The 18,043-nt window shown below is 43.6% G+C and overlaps 1 protein-coding gene across 1 annotated transcript in view; it reads left to right on the forward strand.

Annotated features, from left to right (window-relative positions):
- NOL6 (nucleolar protein 6) overlaps positions 1–18,043 on the forward strand; it is an 83,067-nt gene that overhangs the window by 38,069 nt on the left and 26,955 nt on the right. The window contains 5 exon segments of the mRNA XM_070938987.1: positions 961–1,115; positions 2,268–2,431; positions 4,571–4,723; positions 11,783–11,879; position 13,784. Coding sequence (XP_070795088.1) covers positions 961–1,115; positions 2,268–2,431; positions 4,571–4,723; positions 11,783–11,879; position 13,784 — 570 coding nt within the window.

Below are 18,043 nucleotides of genomic sequence, written 5' to 3' on the forward strand. Positions count from 1 at the left end.
AGAATAGAATAGAATAGAATGGGAGGGAGGGAAGAGAAGGGAAGAGAATATAGAACAGAACAGAATAGTATAAATATAGAATGGAATGGAATAGATATAGATATAGATATAGATATAGATATAGAAGGGAGATATAGAAGAGAATATAGAACAGAACAGAATAGTATAAATATAGAATGGAATAGAATAATGGAATGGAATGGAATGGAATAGAATAGAATAGTATAAATATAGAATGGAATGGAATAGATATAGATATAGATATAGATATAGATATAGATATAGATATAGATATAGATATAGATATAGATATAGAAGGGAGTTATAGAAGAGAATATAGAACAGAACAGAATAGTATAAATATAGAATGGAATAGAATAATGGAATGGAATAGAATAGAATAGAATAGAATAGTATAAATATAGAATGGAATGGAATGGAATGGAATGGAATAGATATAGATATAGATATAGATATAGATATAGATATAGATATAGATATAGATATAGATATAGATATAGATATAGAAGGGAAATATAGAAGAGAATATAGAACAGAACAGAATAGTATAAATATAGAATAGAATGGAAGGGAAGGGAAGGGAAGGGAACGGATCATAACATCCGATCAGTCATGTAATCAACGTATTTTATGGCCATCCTGAGTTACTGCTGGGATGGCCAGCTCCGTTACAGTCGTAACCCGAGGACGACCTGTACACGGGAGGAGAAGGCCATTCAAAACTGCCAGTCCCAAGGACCATCTCTGTCACCCTGGCAACCCCAGCTAGTGTCCCTAAAGTTGCTGACCTTCCAGAGGCAGCTGCCCAGCTGCCTACCAGGTGGAGGAGGAAAGGCTGGTCCTTGGGCTGATGCTTCTTCAGCAGGGCTCACGGATGGCCGCTCTGTGGCTCCTTGGTTGACCATTGCTCTCTTGCTGAGCTTCCTTCTCTCGTTCCAGTGATTTGCCAGATGGAGGGAAGCGGTCAGTGGCCTCGGAACAAGGAGGCCATTCAGCGCATCAAAGCTGCTTTCCAGTTGCAGCTGGCGGAAATCCTGAACCAGCAACACCACCTGCTGTGCCGGCCATCCGCCACCTACACCGATATACATAAGGTGATAGTCCTGGGGCACCTTCCCCCCCTCCTTCCCTTCCATCTATCTATTATCTCCTTCCACCCACCCATCTATCCATCTATATTATCTTTCTTTCTCTCTCCTTCCTTCCCTCCCTTCCTTTTCTATTATCTTCCATCCATCCTTCCTCTCTCCCTCCCTCCCTCTCTTTCCTTATTTCCTTCCGTCTATATTATCTTCCTCCCTTCCTTCTCTACTACCCTCCTTCATTCTATTATCTTCCTTCCATCCATCCTCCTTCCCTCCCTCCTTCCCATCTATCTCCATCCATCCATCCACCCACCCACCCATCTATCCATCTATATTATCTTCCTTCCTCTCTCCTTCCCTCCCTTCTCTATTATCTTCCATCCATCCTTCCTCTCTCCCTCTCCCCTTCCTTCCTCCCTCTCTTTCCTTATTTCCTTCCATCTATATTATCTTCCTCCCTCCCTTCTGTACTATCCTCCCTCCCTTCTGTACTATCTTCCTTCGTTCTCTATTCTTCCTTCCATCCATGCTCTCTCCCTTCCTTCCTTTCTTCTTTCCATCCTTCCTTCCTTCCTCCCTTTCCTTCCTTCCACCCATCCTCCCTCCCTCCCTCTCTTCCTTTCCATCCACCCATCCTTCCTCCATCCCTCCCTCCTTCTACCCATCTCTTTTCTCCTTTCCAGCCCTAGAGAAAATATAGGCAGTCCTTGACATATATCCATTCATTTAGTGATCATTTGAAGTTAACAGCAGCAATGAAAAACAGAGACCGATCACCGTTTTCCACACTGACGACCGTTGCGGCATTTCCCCTTGTCACGTGATCGAAATTCAGATGCTTGGCAACTGGCATGTACTTACGTCGGTTTCAGCATCTCAGGTCACGTGATCTCCTGACAAGCAAAAGTCAAAAGGGGGAGCCAGATTCACTTTACAACCAGATTACCCACTGAAATTGCAGTGACGGGCTTAACAACGGTCGTAAGAGAAGTCCTACAAAGGGGCAGAACCCAACTGTCTTGCTTAGCAACGGAAATGTTGGGCTCAACTGTGGTCGTAAGTTGAGGACTACCCGTCGGGGATACAGAGGCTTCCCAGCAAAGTTGGGATGGAGAAGCAGAGAAAGACGGTTGTAATTTCTAATTTGGTGTATTTCTGTAGGATGGCTACGTCTTCCGCCTTCAAGTGGCCTACCACCGGGAGCCCCAGATCCTGAAGGAGTTGGTCACCCCAGAAGGGATGCTGAAGTACCAGGACACCCCAGAATCTCAGCAGCTGGAACTTGAGACCATACATCTGCCTGTCTTGACTAGCTCGCTCCATGGGTAAGAGGGAAGAGCCCTGCTTGGATCCAGTCCTCTTGTGCTCTTTCGGGGGATATACACAGAGGTGGTATTTAGCCGGTTCGGGCGAACTGATTCGGGCGAACCGGTAGTGGCTATTTGTGGGTGGACCCACCCACTCGCCCTGGCGCTATGCCCTCGTCCTATTTAGCCACGTTTTCGAAGCTGTGCGCATGCATGAAAGCCACATGTATGTGCAAAGTGAGCATTTTTGGTGTGGGGCGAACCGGTGGTAAAATTATGCAAAATCCACCTTTGGATACACAGGTAGTCCTCAACTTACAACAGTTCATTTAGTGACCGTTCAAAGTTACAACGGCACTGAAAAAAGTGACTTAGGACCGGTTTTCACATTTACGACCTATGCAGCGTCCCCATGACGACAGGATCAAAATTCAAGACGCTCGGCATCTGTTTCGTACGTATGACCGTTGCCGTGTCCCGAGGACATGCAATCCCCTTTTGCGACCGGGCAAAGTCAAGAGGGAAGCCGGATTCACTTAACAGCTGTGGCAGGAAAGGTTGTAAAATGGGGCAAAACTCATTTAACAAATGTCTCACTTAGCAACAGAAATTTTAGGCTCGATGGTGGTCGTAGGTCAAGGACTACCTGCATGTTCTTTTTAGGGGGAATGAAGGAAGAAGGGGGTATTTGGCCTGGGGTCCTTGGTGCTGTCTAAGCTTGGTGGTTTTCTTACTGACGTTTCATAACCCAGCTAGCACTGATGATGTTCCCTAGTTGGGTCATGAAAAGTCTGCAAGAGAACCACGAAGCTCAGAGGGCACCAAGGACCACACAGTCCTTCTCCTCCTCCTCCTTCTTGCACTGATGATGTTCCCTAGTTGGGTCATGAAACATCTGCAAGAAAACCACCAAGCTCAGAGGGCACCAAGGACCCCATAATCGTCGTCATCGTCCTCCTCCTCCTTCTCTTCCTTGCGCTGATGATGTTCCCTAGTTGGGTCATGAAACGTCTGCAAGAAAACCACCAAGCTCAGAGAAGACCCCACAGTTTTGTTTTGTTTTTAAATTAGATTTACATGCCGCCCTTCTCCGGAGACTCAGGGCAGCTTACAATGCGTTAAGCAACAGCCTTCATCCTTTTGTATATTTATACAAAGTCAGCTTATTGCCCCCACAATCTGGGTCCTCATTTCACCTACCTTAGAAAGGATGGAAGGCTGAGTCAACCTTGAGCCTGGGGAGATTCGAACATGCAATAATTGCAGACAGCTGAATGTTAATAACAGGTTTTTAGTCTGTTGAGCTATCCAGGCTCAACCCTGAGCTATAAACATTCTCTTCTAGCCAGTATTTGGTGTCTCCTCTCCCATGCAGTTATGGTAGAGAAGGTCCTTTGTGAACACCAAGAGAAGTCCTCCATGTTTTCAGCCCAATAAGTCTTTGTAGGCCCCAACTCCCTGAGCCCTTCCAAGCTCTCCATGAGTCAACCCTTGGGTGTGATTGCCAACTTCCTTCTCCTATCCTTGATGGAAGCTTCAACCACCAATCTCTTCCTTTCCCAGGGCAGCTGATCCCCGGCCAAGATTCAGCTCCTGAGGTCCATCTACTTCCTGCTTGGGCCTTTGCATTTCCATAGTTGCGGAGGATTGGAGTCCTCAACTTACGACCACGATAGAGCTCAAAATTTCTCTTGCTAAGTGAGACAGGTGTTACTTTCGTCCCATTTTACGACTTTTCTTGCCATGCGAATCCCTGCGGTTCTTAAGTTAGTAACATGGTTGCTAAGTGAATTTGGCTCTCCCCCCCCCCCCATCTTTGTCAAGAAGGTCACAAAAGGGGATCACATGACCCCGGGACACTGCAACCCGTCATAAATATGAGTCGATTGCCGTGCGTCTGAATTTTGACCGCGGGGATGCTGCCAACGGTTGTAAGTGTGAAACACGGTCGTGTCACTTTTGTTAGTGCCGTTGTAACTTCGGTCACTAAATGAACTGTTGTAAATCAAGAACTAACTTGAGACCCCTTCTCATCATCTCCTCTGTCTAGAGAGCAGAATCTCTTCCAGCAAGAACTCATTGGCCATTCCATCCTCTTAGGATCTTTGATCCTCAAAAGATCCTAGTCCTGATTCCTTCACTTCTCTTCCCAAACAGGCTGCAGCAACAATATCCGGCTTTTAGCGGCAGCTGCCGTCTCGCCAAGCGATGGATCAACGCTCAGTTACTCAGCGACAGCCTCACGGAGGAGGCCGTGGATTTATTAGCGGCCTTCCTTTTCCTCTCTCCAGCTCCCTTCACGACACCCAGGTGAGGAGGCAACTCGTTGGGCCTCTCCTCTCCTCTCCTCTCCTCTCCTCCTTGCCTTCCCTTCAATAACACTCTCCTCTCCTCTCCTCTCCTCTCCTCCCCTTCTTCCTCCTTTCCTTCCCTTCTATAACTCTCTCCTCTCTCCTCTCCTCTCCTCTCCTCTCCTCTCCTCTCCTCTCCTCTCCTCTCCTCTCCTCTCCTCTCCTCTCCTTCCTCCTTCCCTTCCCTTCTATAACTCTCTCCTCTCTCCTCTCCTCTCCTCTCCTCTCCTCTCCTCTCCTCTCCTCTCCTCTCCTCTCCTTCCTCCTTCCCTTCCCTTCCATAACTCTCTCCTCTCCTCTCCTCTCCTCTCCTCTCCTCTCCTCTACTCTACTCTACTCTACTCTACTCTCCTTCTTTCTCCTTCCCTTTCATAACTCTCTCCTCTCCTCTCCTCTCCTCTCCTCTCCTCTCCTCTCCTCTCCTCTCCTCTCCTCCCCTTCTTCCTCCTTTCCTTCCCTTCTATAACTCTCTCCTCTCTCTTCTCCTCTCCTCTCCTCTCCTCTCCTCTCCTCTCCTCTCCTTCCTCCTTCCCTTCCCTTCCATAACTCTCTCCTCTCCTCTCCTCTCCTCTCCTCTCCTCTCCTCTACTCTACTCTACTCTCCTTTCTCCTTCCCTTTCATAACTCTCTCCTCTCCTCTTCTCTCCTCTCCTCTCCTTTTTCCTCCTTCCCTTCCCTTCCATAACTCTCTCCTCTCCTCTCCTCTCCTCTCCTCTCCTCTCCTCTCCTCTCCTCTCCTCTCCTCTCCTCTCCTCTCCTCTCCTCCTTCCCTTCCCTACCATAATTCTCTTATTCTCATTCTATTCTGTTCTATTCTATTCTGTTCTGTTCTGTTCTATTCTAATACACACACACACACACACACACACGAAGAAAGAAGAAAAAGAAGTAAACAGTTTAAGCTAAGCATTACCCTAATCTTCAAATCTCTCTGTTAAGCAACTGTTATTCTTTTGGCGCGTAGAAAGTCCACAAACGGTTTCCAGTCTCTTATAAAGCTGTCTAGCCCATCATCTCTAAACAAAGCAGTTAATTTCACCATCTCTGCTAATTTAGTCAATTTCAAAATCCACTCTTCCAACTGTCGGCAACCCTTTTTCTTTTCCAGTGTGTGGCAAGTGCAGTCCTCGCAGCCGTCACCACCCCAAATTGTTTCTCAATTGACTTGTCCATCACACCTAAAAGGAAAAAAAAAAAAACAGCTTCAGGTTTCATTAATATTGGTAAAAATATTTTTTTTTTTTTGCATTGTCATTGTTCATGTCCCAAAGATGCTTTTTCAGGGGGCAACGGGACTTTCTGGTTTTTTTCTTTTGAAGACGTTTCGCTTCTCATCCAAGGAGCTTCCTCAACTCTGACTGGATGGTGGGGAATGGAAGGATTTAAAAAAAACGCTTTTGGGACAACCATGACCTGGAGGACTGAGAATCTCTACTGACGTTTAGCTATAGAATTTGGGATGGACACCCTTGGAACGGTGTGGGAGTAGGAATGGATTTCCAGAGGAAAAAAATGCAGACTACAGGAACCATTTGCACCATTCAGGTGACCCTGAGGACACAGAGAAACCTCCAAGTGCTTCAAAGACCCTCTAAAAAGATGCAAATGACCAGCTGTCTGCAAGGAGTATCAATCCTTCCATTCCCTGCCATCCAGTCAGAGTTGAAGAAGCTTCTTGGATGAGAAGCGAAACGTCTTCAGAAGAAAAAAACCAGAAAGTCCAGTTGCCTCCTGAAAAGATCGCCTTTGGGACAACCAGGACCTGGATGATGGAGAATCTCTACAGACTGTCATTGTTCATGTTTATCCAATTGTTTTTCACATATTTGCAAGACCACATAGGACCAAATGAACCTGGATTTCGACTACAGTTCCAGCACTTGTTAGAAATCCCTTTGTACCACTTTGCTAGTCTTATCTGGGGTCAAGTACCAGTGATACATCATTTTATAAAAGTTTTCTTTCAAACTATAATGTAATGTAAGTTTTAGTCCATTCGTCCATACCTTCTCCGTTATATTACACCCACATTTTTTTGCCCGTTTTACCATATACTCTTTAACGTATTTTTTTTTTTTAATTTGATTTATATGCCGCCCTTCTCTGGAGACTCAGGGCGGCTTACAATGCGTTAAGCAATAGCCTTCAGACTTTTGTATATTTTATACAAAGTCAGCTTATTGCCCCCACAAACTGGGTCCACATTTCACCTACCTTAGAAAGGATGGAAGGCTGAGTCAACCTTGAGCCTGGTGAGATTCGAACCTGCAGTAATTGCAGGCAGCTGTGTTAATAACAGGGTGCTTTAAACCACTGTACTACCAAAGCTCTTGGTATTCATCTTCTAGATTTATCTTTTTTTTTTTTTTGTAAAATTTTATTATAAATTAGAAACAAAAAACAGAATAGACTATAACGAAACACAATCACATACATACAACTGAGGTTGATTCAACCCCCATATATATACAGTTTCTAAATAACATTACATATCATACTACAGCTTCAATTTGGTTTATCATACTGCATCTTGCATTTGTTAAATCTTCTTATATCGAATGTTCCCTTATTTATATTTAGCTTGCTATTTACTACATGCTTCCCTATGATCTACCTCATGACATTTTTACTTCTATCCATTGGTACCATTTATCCCAGCTTTGATTGAAAATTGATTCTTGTCTATCTTTAAGTATGTATGTTAATCCATCACATTCTGCACACCACAAAGTTTTATCTTTATCTTGAGTAACATTTTATATACTTTAGAAATCAAGTGGTCATCTCCGGAACGTAAATCTCCGGTCCAGTTCAGATTTAGTTCCTGTGAAACCAAAATTTTTCAAATCGAAATTTGAAAAAATTCTATAACAATTAAACCAATCACAAGCAAATCCTTCACTTACTAATTGTTCTCTGTCTATGGAGATTCTCAGTCCTCCAGGTCCTGGTTGTCCCAAAGGTGCTTTTTCAAGAGGCAATTGGACTTTCTCGGTTTTTCTTTGAAGACGTTTCGCTTCTCCTCCAGGAAGCTTCTTCAACTCTGTCGTAGCTAAATGCCAATGGAGATTCTCAGTCCTCCAGATCATGGTTTGTCCCTTCCCTTATCCTCCTTTGAAGTATTATCCAGGTTCAGTTCTACGAACCCTCAATAAAACTGGACTTTCTTGTTTTTTCTTTGAAGACGTTTCGCTTTTCATCCAAGAAGCTTCTTCAGCTCTGACAGGTCAGAATCCTTCCATTCCCCACCATCCTGTCAGAGCTGAAGAAGCTTCTTGGATGAAGAGCGAAACGACTTCAAAAGAAAAACCAGAAAGTCCAACTGCCTCTTGAAAAAGCATCTTTGGGATTCTCTTGTCGTTATCTTAAATCCCACTTTTTCAACTATCAATGTCTTGGGATTTATGATTCATTTTGATCCCACTTGGATAAATATGGCAAGTCTGTCTCACAAACAGGTGAACTGGAGTGTGCAAAGCAAAATATTTTTTTCCCATCCTGTTTGTTTGATCTGTCTGCAATTACAAAATTCCAGAAGTCATAATACGTCTAGAAGGTGATGAAAGCAGACAGGTAAATGCTAATCCTTAACGACTGCTGTTGGGTAAATCTTTCCACCACTGGCAAAATTAGCATTCCAGGTAGTCCTCAACTTGCAACAGCTCATTTAATGACCCTTCAAAGTTACAAAGGCACTGAAAAAAATAATTTAGGACCATTTTTTCACTCTTAATGGCCTTTGTAAGCTGCCCCGTGATCACGGGATCAAAATTCAGAGGCTTGGCAACTGACTCATACTTACGACCGTTGCTGTGTCCCAAGGTCAGCTGATCCCCTTTTGTGACCTTTTGTGAGGAGCAAAATCCACGGGGAAGCCAGATTCACTTAACAACCGGATTACTAACGTGTCCACTGCAGTGATTCACTTAGCAACTGGGGCAAGAAAGGTGGTTAAATGGGGCAAAGTTTACTTTCACCAATGTCTCACTTAACGACGGAAATGTTGGGCTCAATTGTGGCCGTAATTCGAGGGCTACCTTATTCTGCAGAGAATCTCTTTGGTGCTTTTCCCGTAATCAACCAATGCCATTAATTAGCAGTGAGAACTGTGTTAATTAACCTGTAGTAGCTAAAAATCCTCAGAAAATAGGTAGCCCTCTCTTTACTCCTGATAAATTTTATTACAGGTAGTCCTCGGCTTACGACCTCAGTTGACCTATGTTCCTAAGCAAGACATTTGTTAAGTGAGTCTTGCCCCATTTTACGAGCTTTTTTGTCACCGTTGTTAAGTGAATCACTGCAGTTGTCAAATTAGTGACACAGTTGTTAAGTGAATCTGGCTTCAACGTTGACTTGGCTTGCCAGACGGTCGCAAAAGGGATCACGTGACCCCAGGACTCTGCAACTATCATAAGTATGAACCAGTTTTCCAGTATCCAAATGTAAATCACTGTGAGCATGGGGGGAAATGCTGCAACAGTCCGTAGATGTGAAAAACGGTCGTAAGTCACTTTTTTCGGTGCCGTTGTAACTTCAAAACAGTCACCACGTAAATGGTTGTAATTGAGAATTACTTACAGTGGCTAAAAATCCTTAGGAAAACTGGTAGCTAACCCTTTTCTGCTAAGAAATTTGATTAAAAGGCACAGCCTCACGAGCTTAGGCCTTATTGCGGGTAGTCCTCGATTTACCACAGTTCACTTAGTGTCCATTCAAAGTTACAACTGCACTGAAAAAAAAATGACTTAGGACTATTTTTCATACTTATGACCGTTGCACCATCTCCGTGGTCATGTAATTTACATTCAGATGCTGGACAACTGACTCAATTTACGACGGTTATAGCGTCACAGGGGTCATGTGAGCCCCCCCCCCTTTTACGACAGTCTAACAGGTATCCTGTCGCCCTGCCTATTTAACTTATATGCAGAGCACATCATGAGAAAGGCGGGGCTAGATGAATCAAAAATTGGAATTAAGATTGCCGGGGAGAAATATCAACAACCTCAGATACGCAGATGATGCCACTCTAATGGCAGAAAGAGAAGAGGGAACTCAAGAGCCTCTTGACGCGGGTGAAGGAGGAGGCGAGTGCAAAGGTTGGCTTGAAACTCAACATGAAGAAAACTTTAAGATCATGGCATCCGGCCCTCTCAATTTCTGGCAAATAGATGGGGAAGAAATGACAGGTAGTGACTGATTTTATTTTCCTGGTCTCCAAGATCACTGCAGATGGGGACTGCAGCCAGGAAATTAAAAGGTGCTTGCTCCTGGGGAGGGAAGCCATGGCAAATCTAGACAGCATACTAAAAAGCAGAGACATCACCCTGCCAACAAAAGTGCATATAGTCAAGGTGATAATTTTCCCAGTTTGCAATGGATGGCTGTGAAAGTTGGACCATAAGGAAGGCTGAGAAGGCCAAAGAATGGAGGCCTATTGAACTCTGGTGTGCTGGAGGAAGACTCCGGCGAGTCCCTTGGACTGCAAGGTGATCCAATGGGTCAGTCCTAGAGGAGATCAACCCTGACTGCTCTCTAGAAGGCCAGATCCTGAAGATGAAACTCAAATACTTTGGCCACCTAATGAGAAGGAAGGACTCCCTGGAGAAGAGCCTAATGCTGGGAACGATGGAGGGCAAAAGGAGAAGAAGGGGACGGCAGAGAACGAGGTGGCTGGATGAAGTCACTGAAGCAGTCCGCGTGAGCTTAAATGGACTCCGGGAGATGGTAGAGGACAGGAAGGCCTGGAGGAACGTTGTCCATGGGGGTCGCAATGGGTCGGACACCACTTCACAACTAACAACAACAAAACAGGCCAAGTCGATGGAAAGCCAGATTCATTTAACAACTGTGTGACTAATTTAACAACGGCAGTGATTCACTTAACAAACGGGGCAAGAAAGTTCGTAAAATGGGGCAAGGCTCACTTAAACAAATGTCTCACTTAGCAACCTAAATTTTGGGCTCAATTCTGGTCTTAGGTTGAGGGCTACCTGTATAAAATTTGTTAGCAGGACAAGGGGCTACTGCAGTAGCTCCTTTTTTGGATTCTTTTGCAAGGAACAACTGCAATTTCATGTTCCTTACCAAGAATTAAGTACGGTAGAACCCAACTCCGCTTAACATTTATTTACTTACTTACTTACTTACTTACTTACTTACTTACTTTACTTACTTACTTTACTTACTTACCTACCTACCTACCCTACTTACTTACTTACTTACTTATTTATTTTATTTAACTTCTTTAATTTTATTTAACTTCTCAATAAATCAAGTTTTCTCTTGTGGAAAAAAAAAGCGCAGAGAGGAGCAACACTAAGATGATTAAAGGCCTGGAGACTAAAACATACGAAGAACAATTGCAGGATTTGGGTTTGGCTAGTCTAGAGAAAAGGAGGAGTGGGGGGGGGGGAGACCACGCGATAGCAATATTCCAGTATTTGAGGGGCTGCCACAAAGAAGAGGGGGCTCAACTTACTTTTCAAAGCACCAGAAGGCAAGACAAGAAACGATGGAGATGAAATCGAGGAGAAAAGCAACCCTAGAACTAAGGAAAAATTTCCTGACAGAACAATTGATTTAATCCGATTTTACTTCTGCTCTAAATTTTTGCATTCTATGTGTTTTATCTGTGCCTGTTCACCGCCCTGAGTCCTTCGGGAGTAGGGCGGTATATAAATCAAATGAAATGAAAATGAAATGAAATGAAAATTAACCAGTGGGACAGCTTGCCACCAGAAGTTGTGGGTGTTTCAACACTGGATGTTTTTAAGAAGAAATAGGACCGCCATTTTGTCTGAAATAGTAGAGGGTCTCCTGCTTGAACGGGGTTGGACTAGAAGACCTCCAAGGTCCCTTCCAGCTCTATTCTGATGGAGCGATTTGTGTGTTTGCTTTTTCTACTCGCAGCCCAAAGCTTTCCTTTTCTATTCTCTGTCGTTAGAGGCTTTGTTTCAATCTGGTGTTGAGATATAATACTTCTCACCTGCTTCCGATTGTTTTCCTCCGCCCGCAGCTCTCCCCAGGTGGGCTTCCTTCGCTTCCTTCACCTGCTCGCCACCTTTGACTGGAAGAACAGCCTTCTGTTGGTGAACCTCAACGGTGACCTTAAAGTGAGCCAGCGGAGGGGATGAAATTTCCATTTGTCCTTAATTTTTTTGGGGGTAGATCCAACGGCTCAAGAGGCGGTTGGATGGAGGTGAGAAAATTCTTTCCCCCGAAAGATTGCCTGGCCCAGGGATGTCTCCGAAGACACAAAAGATGGAAAGCGGCACTGCAAACACAAGGATTTAATCATCCCTGCTTTCTTTACACCTTGTTGTAAGGGATGTTGTCATCTGATCTGGGCCGCAGGGCAGGTGGTTGTAATCCAATTGACACGGCAGCTTAAAGACCATCCCGAACCTTTTGTTCCAAATCCCTCCCCCCCCCCAATATAAATGTACTAAATCACATTGTCGAATATAAGTTGAGGCTTGCTGGATTTTTGTTGTTGCTGTTTCCAACAATTGTCAGCCCAGCGTTTCTGGAATTTTCCAGCCAGGTTGGGTGCTGGCCTGAGGTAGATGGATCTTCCAACTCCTCTAGGTTATTTGTACAGGTATCCTCAACGTACGACCACAATAGAGCTCAAAATTTCTGTTGCTAAGCGAGACGTTGCTCCTAAGTGAATGTTGCTCCTTTCTACAACGTTCCTTGCCGCCGTTGGCAAGTGAAATCGCTGGCACTTGTTCAGTTAGTGACACGGTTGTTAAGTGAATTTGGCTTCCCTGTTGACTGGGATTATCAGAAGTCACCAAAGGGGGGATCGCATGATCGCCCCTCGCAAATTTTGATCACGTAACCAGGAAGATACTGGATGCAACGGTCGTTAAGAGAGCTTTGAGTACAGGTTCTCCACAGGGCTGTGCCTTGAGTCTTTTTCCTTCTGTCCTGGTCACTTTTTACAGAGCCACAATTGAGAGCGTTTTAACAAACCGCATCCCTGTTTGGTTTGGTGGCCGCAGTGCCTGAAATAGAAAGTCCCTATAGAGAGAGGTGAGGACAGCGGAGAAGATTATAGGAAGCTTGCTTCCCGTTATTCAGAATACCGCTTATTAGTGCTATGTGCATAAAAGCTCAAAGCATTGTTAGAGACCCCACACCGCCCCTCCACAGTCTGTTTCTGTTGCTCCCCTCTGGGAGGAGGTCTCGAAGTATCTCTAGCAGGACTTCCAGATTCTGTGACAGTTTTGTTCTCTAGGGCATCCGTCTGGTAAACTCGCAAGATTCCGTCTCTCTTCTCGCCATGTACATGTATACATCCGAAACTTTTTTCTTTTCTTTTCTTTTCTTCTTCTTTTTCTTTTCTTTTCTTCTTTCTTTTCTCTTTTCTTTTCTTTTCTTTTCTTCTTTTTTTCTTTTCTTTTCTTTTTCTTTTCTTTTCTTTTCCTTTTCCTTTCCTTTCCTTTCCTTCCCTTCCCTTCCCTTCCCTTCCCCTCCCTTCCCTTCCCTTCCCCTTCCTTCCCTGTCCCTTCCCTTTCTTTCTTTCTTTCTTTCTTTCTTTCTTTCTTCTTATCTTCTTTCTCTTTCTTCTTCTTTCTTTCTTTCTTTCCTTCTTTCTCTTGTCGTGTTTATGTTTATGTTAGAGGTAGAGACCCTTTGAGAACTGCGTGCAACATAATTTCATTTTAACGTGTGCCGATTAGTGGACATTCAAAGTGACAATAAAGTTATTCTAACTCTTCTAAATCTAAGAATGAAAAACAGTCAGAAGTCACTTTTTTTGAGTGCCGTGGTTACGTTTTAATGGAAAAACAGAGTTGGAAGCTACCAAGGTTGAGAAACCCTGAATTAAATAGTTTTGAAGCGCCGGGGAGAAAGACTGCAGAAGGGGTGAGACCTGCTCAGTTCTTTTCCACACTTGTCAAAACGCACAACCTTGACATGCCACATCCTGAGTAGGGCGCCTAGGTATTTCTGCGTAGACCTGTTTACCTGACCGGGGCGTAAACCTGAAAAGGTTGCAAAATGATAGGGTTTCTCCCACCCCCCACCCCCTATTTCCCACCTCCCTTCTCACCCCTCTCTGAGGTCAGGCGAGGCATTGCGTGTTTTCAATCATATACGGACAGTCCGACAACTTAACAACCGTTCTTTTGTGGCCCTTCAAAATTAACAATGGCACTTTAAATAAGTGAGGTATGTCCGGTTCTCGCACTTTATGACCATTGCAGCATTCCCACGGTCTCGTGATCAAAATTTGGGCTCTTGGCAACTCACACACAATGGCACATAAACAAAGGAGCCTGAGTGGCGTAGGAGGCTAATGCCTCCTACTAAGGCAGCATTTAACATCCAGCTGCCTGCAATTACTGCGAGTTCAATAACTCACCAGGCTCAAGGTCGACTCAGCCTTCCATCCTTTCTAAGGTAGGTTAAATGAGGACCCAATTTGTGGGGGGGCAATAAGCTAACTTTTGTATAAAAATATACATACGTATATATGTACGTATGTATAACGTACTTATGTAAAAATATACAAAAGTATAAAGGCTATTGCTTAACGCATTGTAAGCCGCCCTGAGTCTCCGGAGAAGGGCGGCATATAAAAATGAATAAAAATTAAAAATTAAAATTAAAAAAAAAAATACAGCTTTAGGGGCTTACGTCGACAAAGGAGCTCAAGATTTTACATGGTTAGGTGAGACATTTGTTCAGTGAGTTTTGCCCCATTTTACGACCTTCCATGCCACGGTTGTTAAGTGAATCACGGCAGTTAGTCTAGTAACACCGGTTGTTAAGTGAAATCTGGTTTCCCCCCAATTGACGTTGCTTGTCGGTAGGTCACAAAAGGAGACCCTGCAGCCGTCATAAATACGAGTCAGTCCGTTGCCAAGCGTCACCTGTGGGGGGATACTGCAGCGGTCGTAAGTGTGAAAAAACGGCCGTAAGTCACTTTTTTCAGTGTCGTCGTAGCTTTGAATGGTCACTAAATAAACTGTTGATAAGTCGAAGCTGCCTGTATAAGAGGCTTAAGCTTAAAACAGCAGATTTAGATAGAACTAAAATAATTTAGAGCCTTGGTAGAACAGTGGTCTAAAGCACCCTGTTATTAAGACCAGCTGCCTGCAATTACTGCAGGTTCAAATCTCCCCAGGCTCAAGGTTGACTCAGCCTTCCATCCTTTCTAAGGTAGGTTAAATGAGGACCCAGTTTGTGGGGGCAATAAGGCTGACTTTGTATAAATATACAAAAGGATGAAGGCTATTGCTTAACGCACTGTAAGCCGCCCTGAGACTCCGGAGAAGGGCGGCATATAAATCAAATTAAAAAAAATAATAATTAAAAGAATCGTTTTTTTAAAAGGTGCCATTTTGTGGCCTCCTCCTTAGTTTTTGGAGTGGGATCTTTAGTTCTTTAGAATATCCGGGCCTGGAGATAATTAATGCTAGAATTGAAATTAGCGCCTAGTTCAAATATAGTGCACTAGGTGGCATAGATGTCAGCCTTTTTCAAGGGAACTCCTGCGTTAATTTCCTAAGAGGCGTTTCAGAGTTAAACACTGAAGCATTTCTAGAGGCTCTGGCTAGGAGAACATGTCTGCAAATCGGTAAGGTGGCATATAAATTTCTTTGTCCTTGTCCTCCTGTTGCTGCTTTTTTCATGTTATTTACAAGGGCAAGCTACTTGTACATAAATAGGGAGAAAAATCTCACTCCCTTCTGGCACTGAGGTTGTTAAGTAGTTGGGTTGTAAAAGGTCAGCAAGGAACAACCAAGCACAGAGAGCATTGAGGACCCCATCCTCCTCCTCCTCCTCCTCCTCCTCCTCCTCCTCCTCTCCTCCTCCTCCTCCTCCTCCTCCTCCTCCTCCTCCTCCTCCTCCTCCTCCTCTCCTCTCACAAACCCCACTCCCTTCTGGCACTGAGGTTGTTACCTACTTGGGTCAGGAAACGTCCGCAAGAAGCGTATGTTGTTTTTTAATAATAATAATAATAATAATAATAATAATAATAATAATAATAATAATAATAATAATAATAATTTTATTTCTATACTGCCCTTCTCCCCGAAGGACTCAGGGCGGTATACAGCCAATTTAAAAACACAAGACACAACAATAATTAAAATTGAAATAATTAAATAGATTTGGCCGATTTAAAACCCCAAAAATTAAAATACCCCAATTTAAAATTATTATATTGACCAGCCCTGCCTGTCAATAAAATTTATTTTAAAATAATTTCCTTGAAATTATAATAATGTAATATATACAAACGTAAAGTAAAAAGAGTAGGGCAATTGGAAAGGATAAGAAAGGAAGAGAAATATAAGATACAGGTGGAAAGGTTTTATAAAAGAAGGTTAAAAAATAGATTTCAGTGCCAGAATAAAATACAGAATAAACTTTTTTTTTGACTTTTTTTTTTCCTTTTACATGCTTAATAATCACATAGCCATTTCTATGATTTTAGAAATTATAGGTAGTCCTTGACTTATGACCCGTTCCTTTAGTGACCGTCCAAAGTTACAGCAGTGCCTGAAAAAAATGGACTTAGGACCGTTTTTTCATACTATGTCCATTGCAGCGTCCACTGCAGTCAGGGCGATCAAAATTCAGACGTGTGGCAACTGACTTGTATTTATGACGGTTGCAGCGTCCCAGGGTCACTTTTGATCCCCTTTTGCGACCTTCCAGCCTGCAGAGAGTCGACAAGGGAAGGCAGATTTCCTTAACAACCATGTGACTCGTTTAACAACTGCAGTGATTCACTTAACAACGGCGGCAAGAAAGTTCATAAAATGGGACAAAATTCACTTTAACAACTGCCTGGCTCGGCAACAGAAATTTTGGGCTCAATTGTGGTTTGTAAGCCGAGGAACTACCCGTGGGTTGAATCGATCAAACCAGGACTCAAAAAACTCCATTTATTTTTTTTTTCCTGTTTTCTGGAGAAGAGCAGAAGCTGAAAACAAAACCCGAATCTGTTCTTTTCTCTAATTAAAAGCACCCAATTTTGCATTTCTGGCAGCTCCGTCCTAGTTTGTGTACTTTTGACTAAAAGAGTATTCCCCCCACTTCCTTTTAAAGGGCGGAGGCCCTTTTCCAGCTCAAAATCCTGTTTGGCCACTTGCTTTGCAGAAGAAAGAAAATAAATCCTGGCTGAGAAATTATCCCGAAAATTAACCGGATTCGATTTCGGAAAGAACAGCCCCTGCTTTTCAAGCTGAAACAGGCTCCCTTTGCAGTATCAACCTGTGAAAAACAGGATTTATGCTGAAAGAAAAGAAGGTGGATGAGCTAAGGGACCTCAACCCAAGCGGGTTACAAAATTAGGCCACTTTGAAGAGGTCCACGCGGGGACTGCCCTTGGAGACTGCCCTTGTTTTCCTTTCAGAAGTAACCTCATCAGTTCTAGAAAGGAGGGGGGATAGGAGGAGGAGGAGGAGGGTGGGGTTCTTGGTGTCCTCTGATCTTGGGTGTTTTCTTGCAGACTTTTCGTTACCCAATTTAGGTAGCATCTTCAGTGCTAGAAATGTTGGGTTTAGCATGGGCAAGTCTAGTGCTGATGACGTTACCTAGTTGGGTCAAGAAACGTCTGTAAGAAAACAAGCAATCTCAGAGAACACCAAGAACTCCATATTTCAACCCTGCAGAACAAATATTCTCCTCTATTGGTGTCTGTCTGTCTGTCTATATCTATTTGTCTATCTGTTTATCATCTATTTGTCTGTCTCTGTCTGTCTATCTATCACTTATCTCTATCATATCTATCTATTTATCTCCATCCATCATCTATCTATCTATCTATCTATCTATCTATCTATCTATCTATCTATCTATCTATCTATCTATTATCCTGTTCTGTCCCCCTTCCTCACACAGGCAAACGTAATACCAAGCATGCCTGCCAATATTTTATTAGGTAAACAGATTAGAATTCTTGGCAGACCAAGGTTTTGGCAGCAAACTGCTGAATGCCTGCCAAGACCGTTTTCGCTCCCATAAAGCAGAAGAGGACTTATCTTCAGTCCGTTCCAGGAGCAACAAATTATCCACCAGACAAGAGTTCAGTCAATGTTCGGTCCAAAATATATCCAAGCCGAATTTCAGAGATCACGGTGTGACATTCAGGTTTTTAACTTTGTCCGTCACAAAGCCTGAAGAGCAATCCCACCCACTTTTATTTCCCGGTGGGGCGTGGCTCCGTGACTCAGCTCAATCTCTGGCCCTCCCACGCCTCTTCCGTTGCTGCGCACGCTTCTCCCTCCGACGCTGCCTGGGATCAAGCCAG

Source organism: Pituophis catenifer, unplaced genomic scaffold (genome assembly GCF_029215685.1).
Source record: "Pituophis catenifer annectens isolate HBS135680 unplaced genomic scaffold, rPitCat1.0.hap2 SCAF_2, whole genome shotgun sequence".
NCBI lineage: Eukaryota > Metazoa > Chordata > Lepidosauria > Squamata > Colubridae > Pituophis > Pituophis catenifer.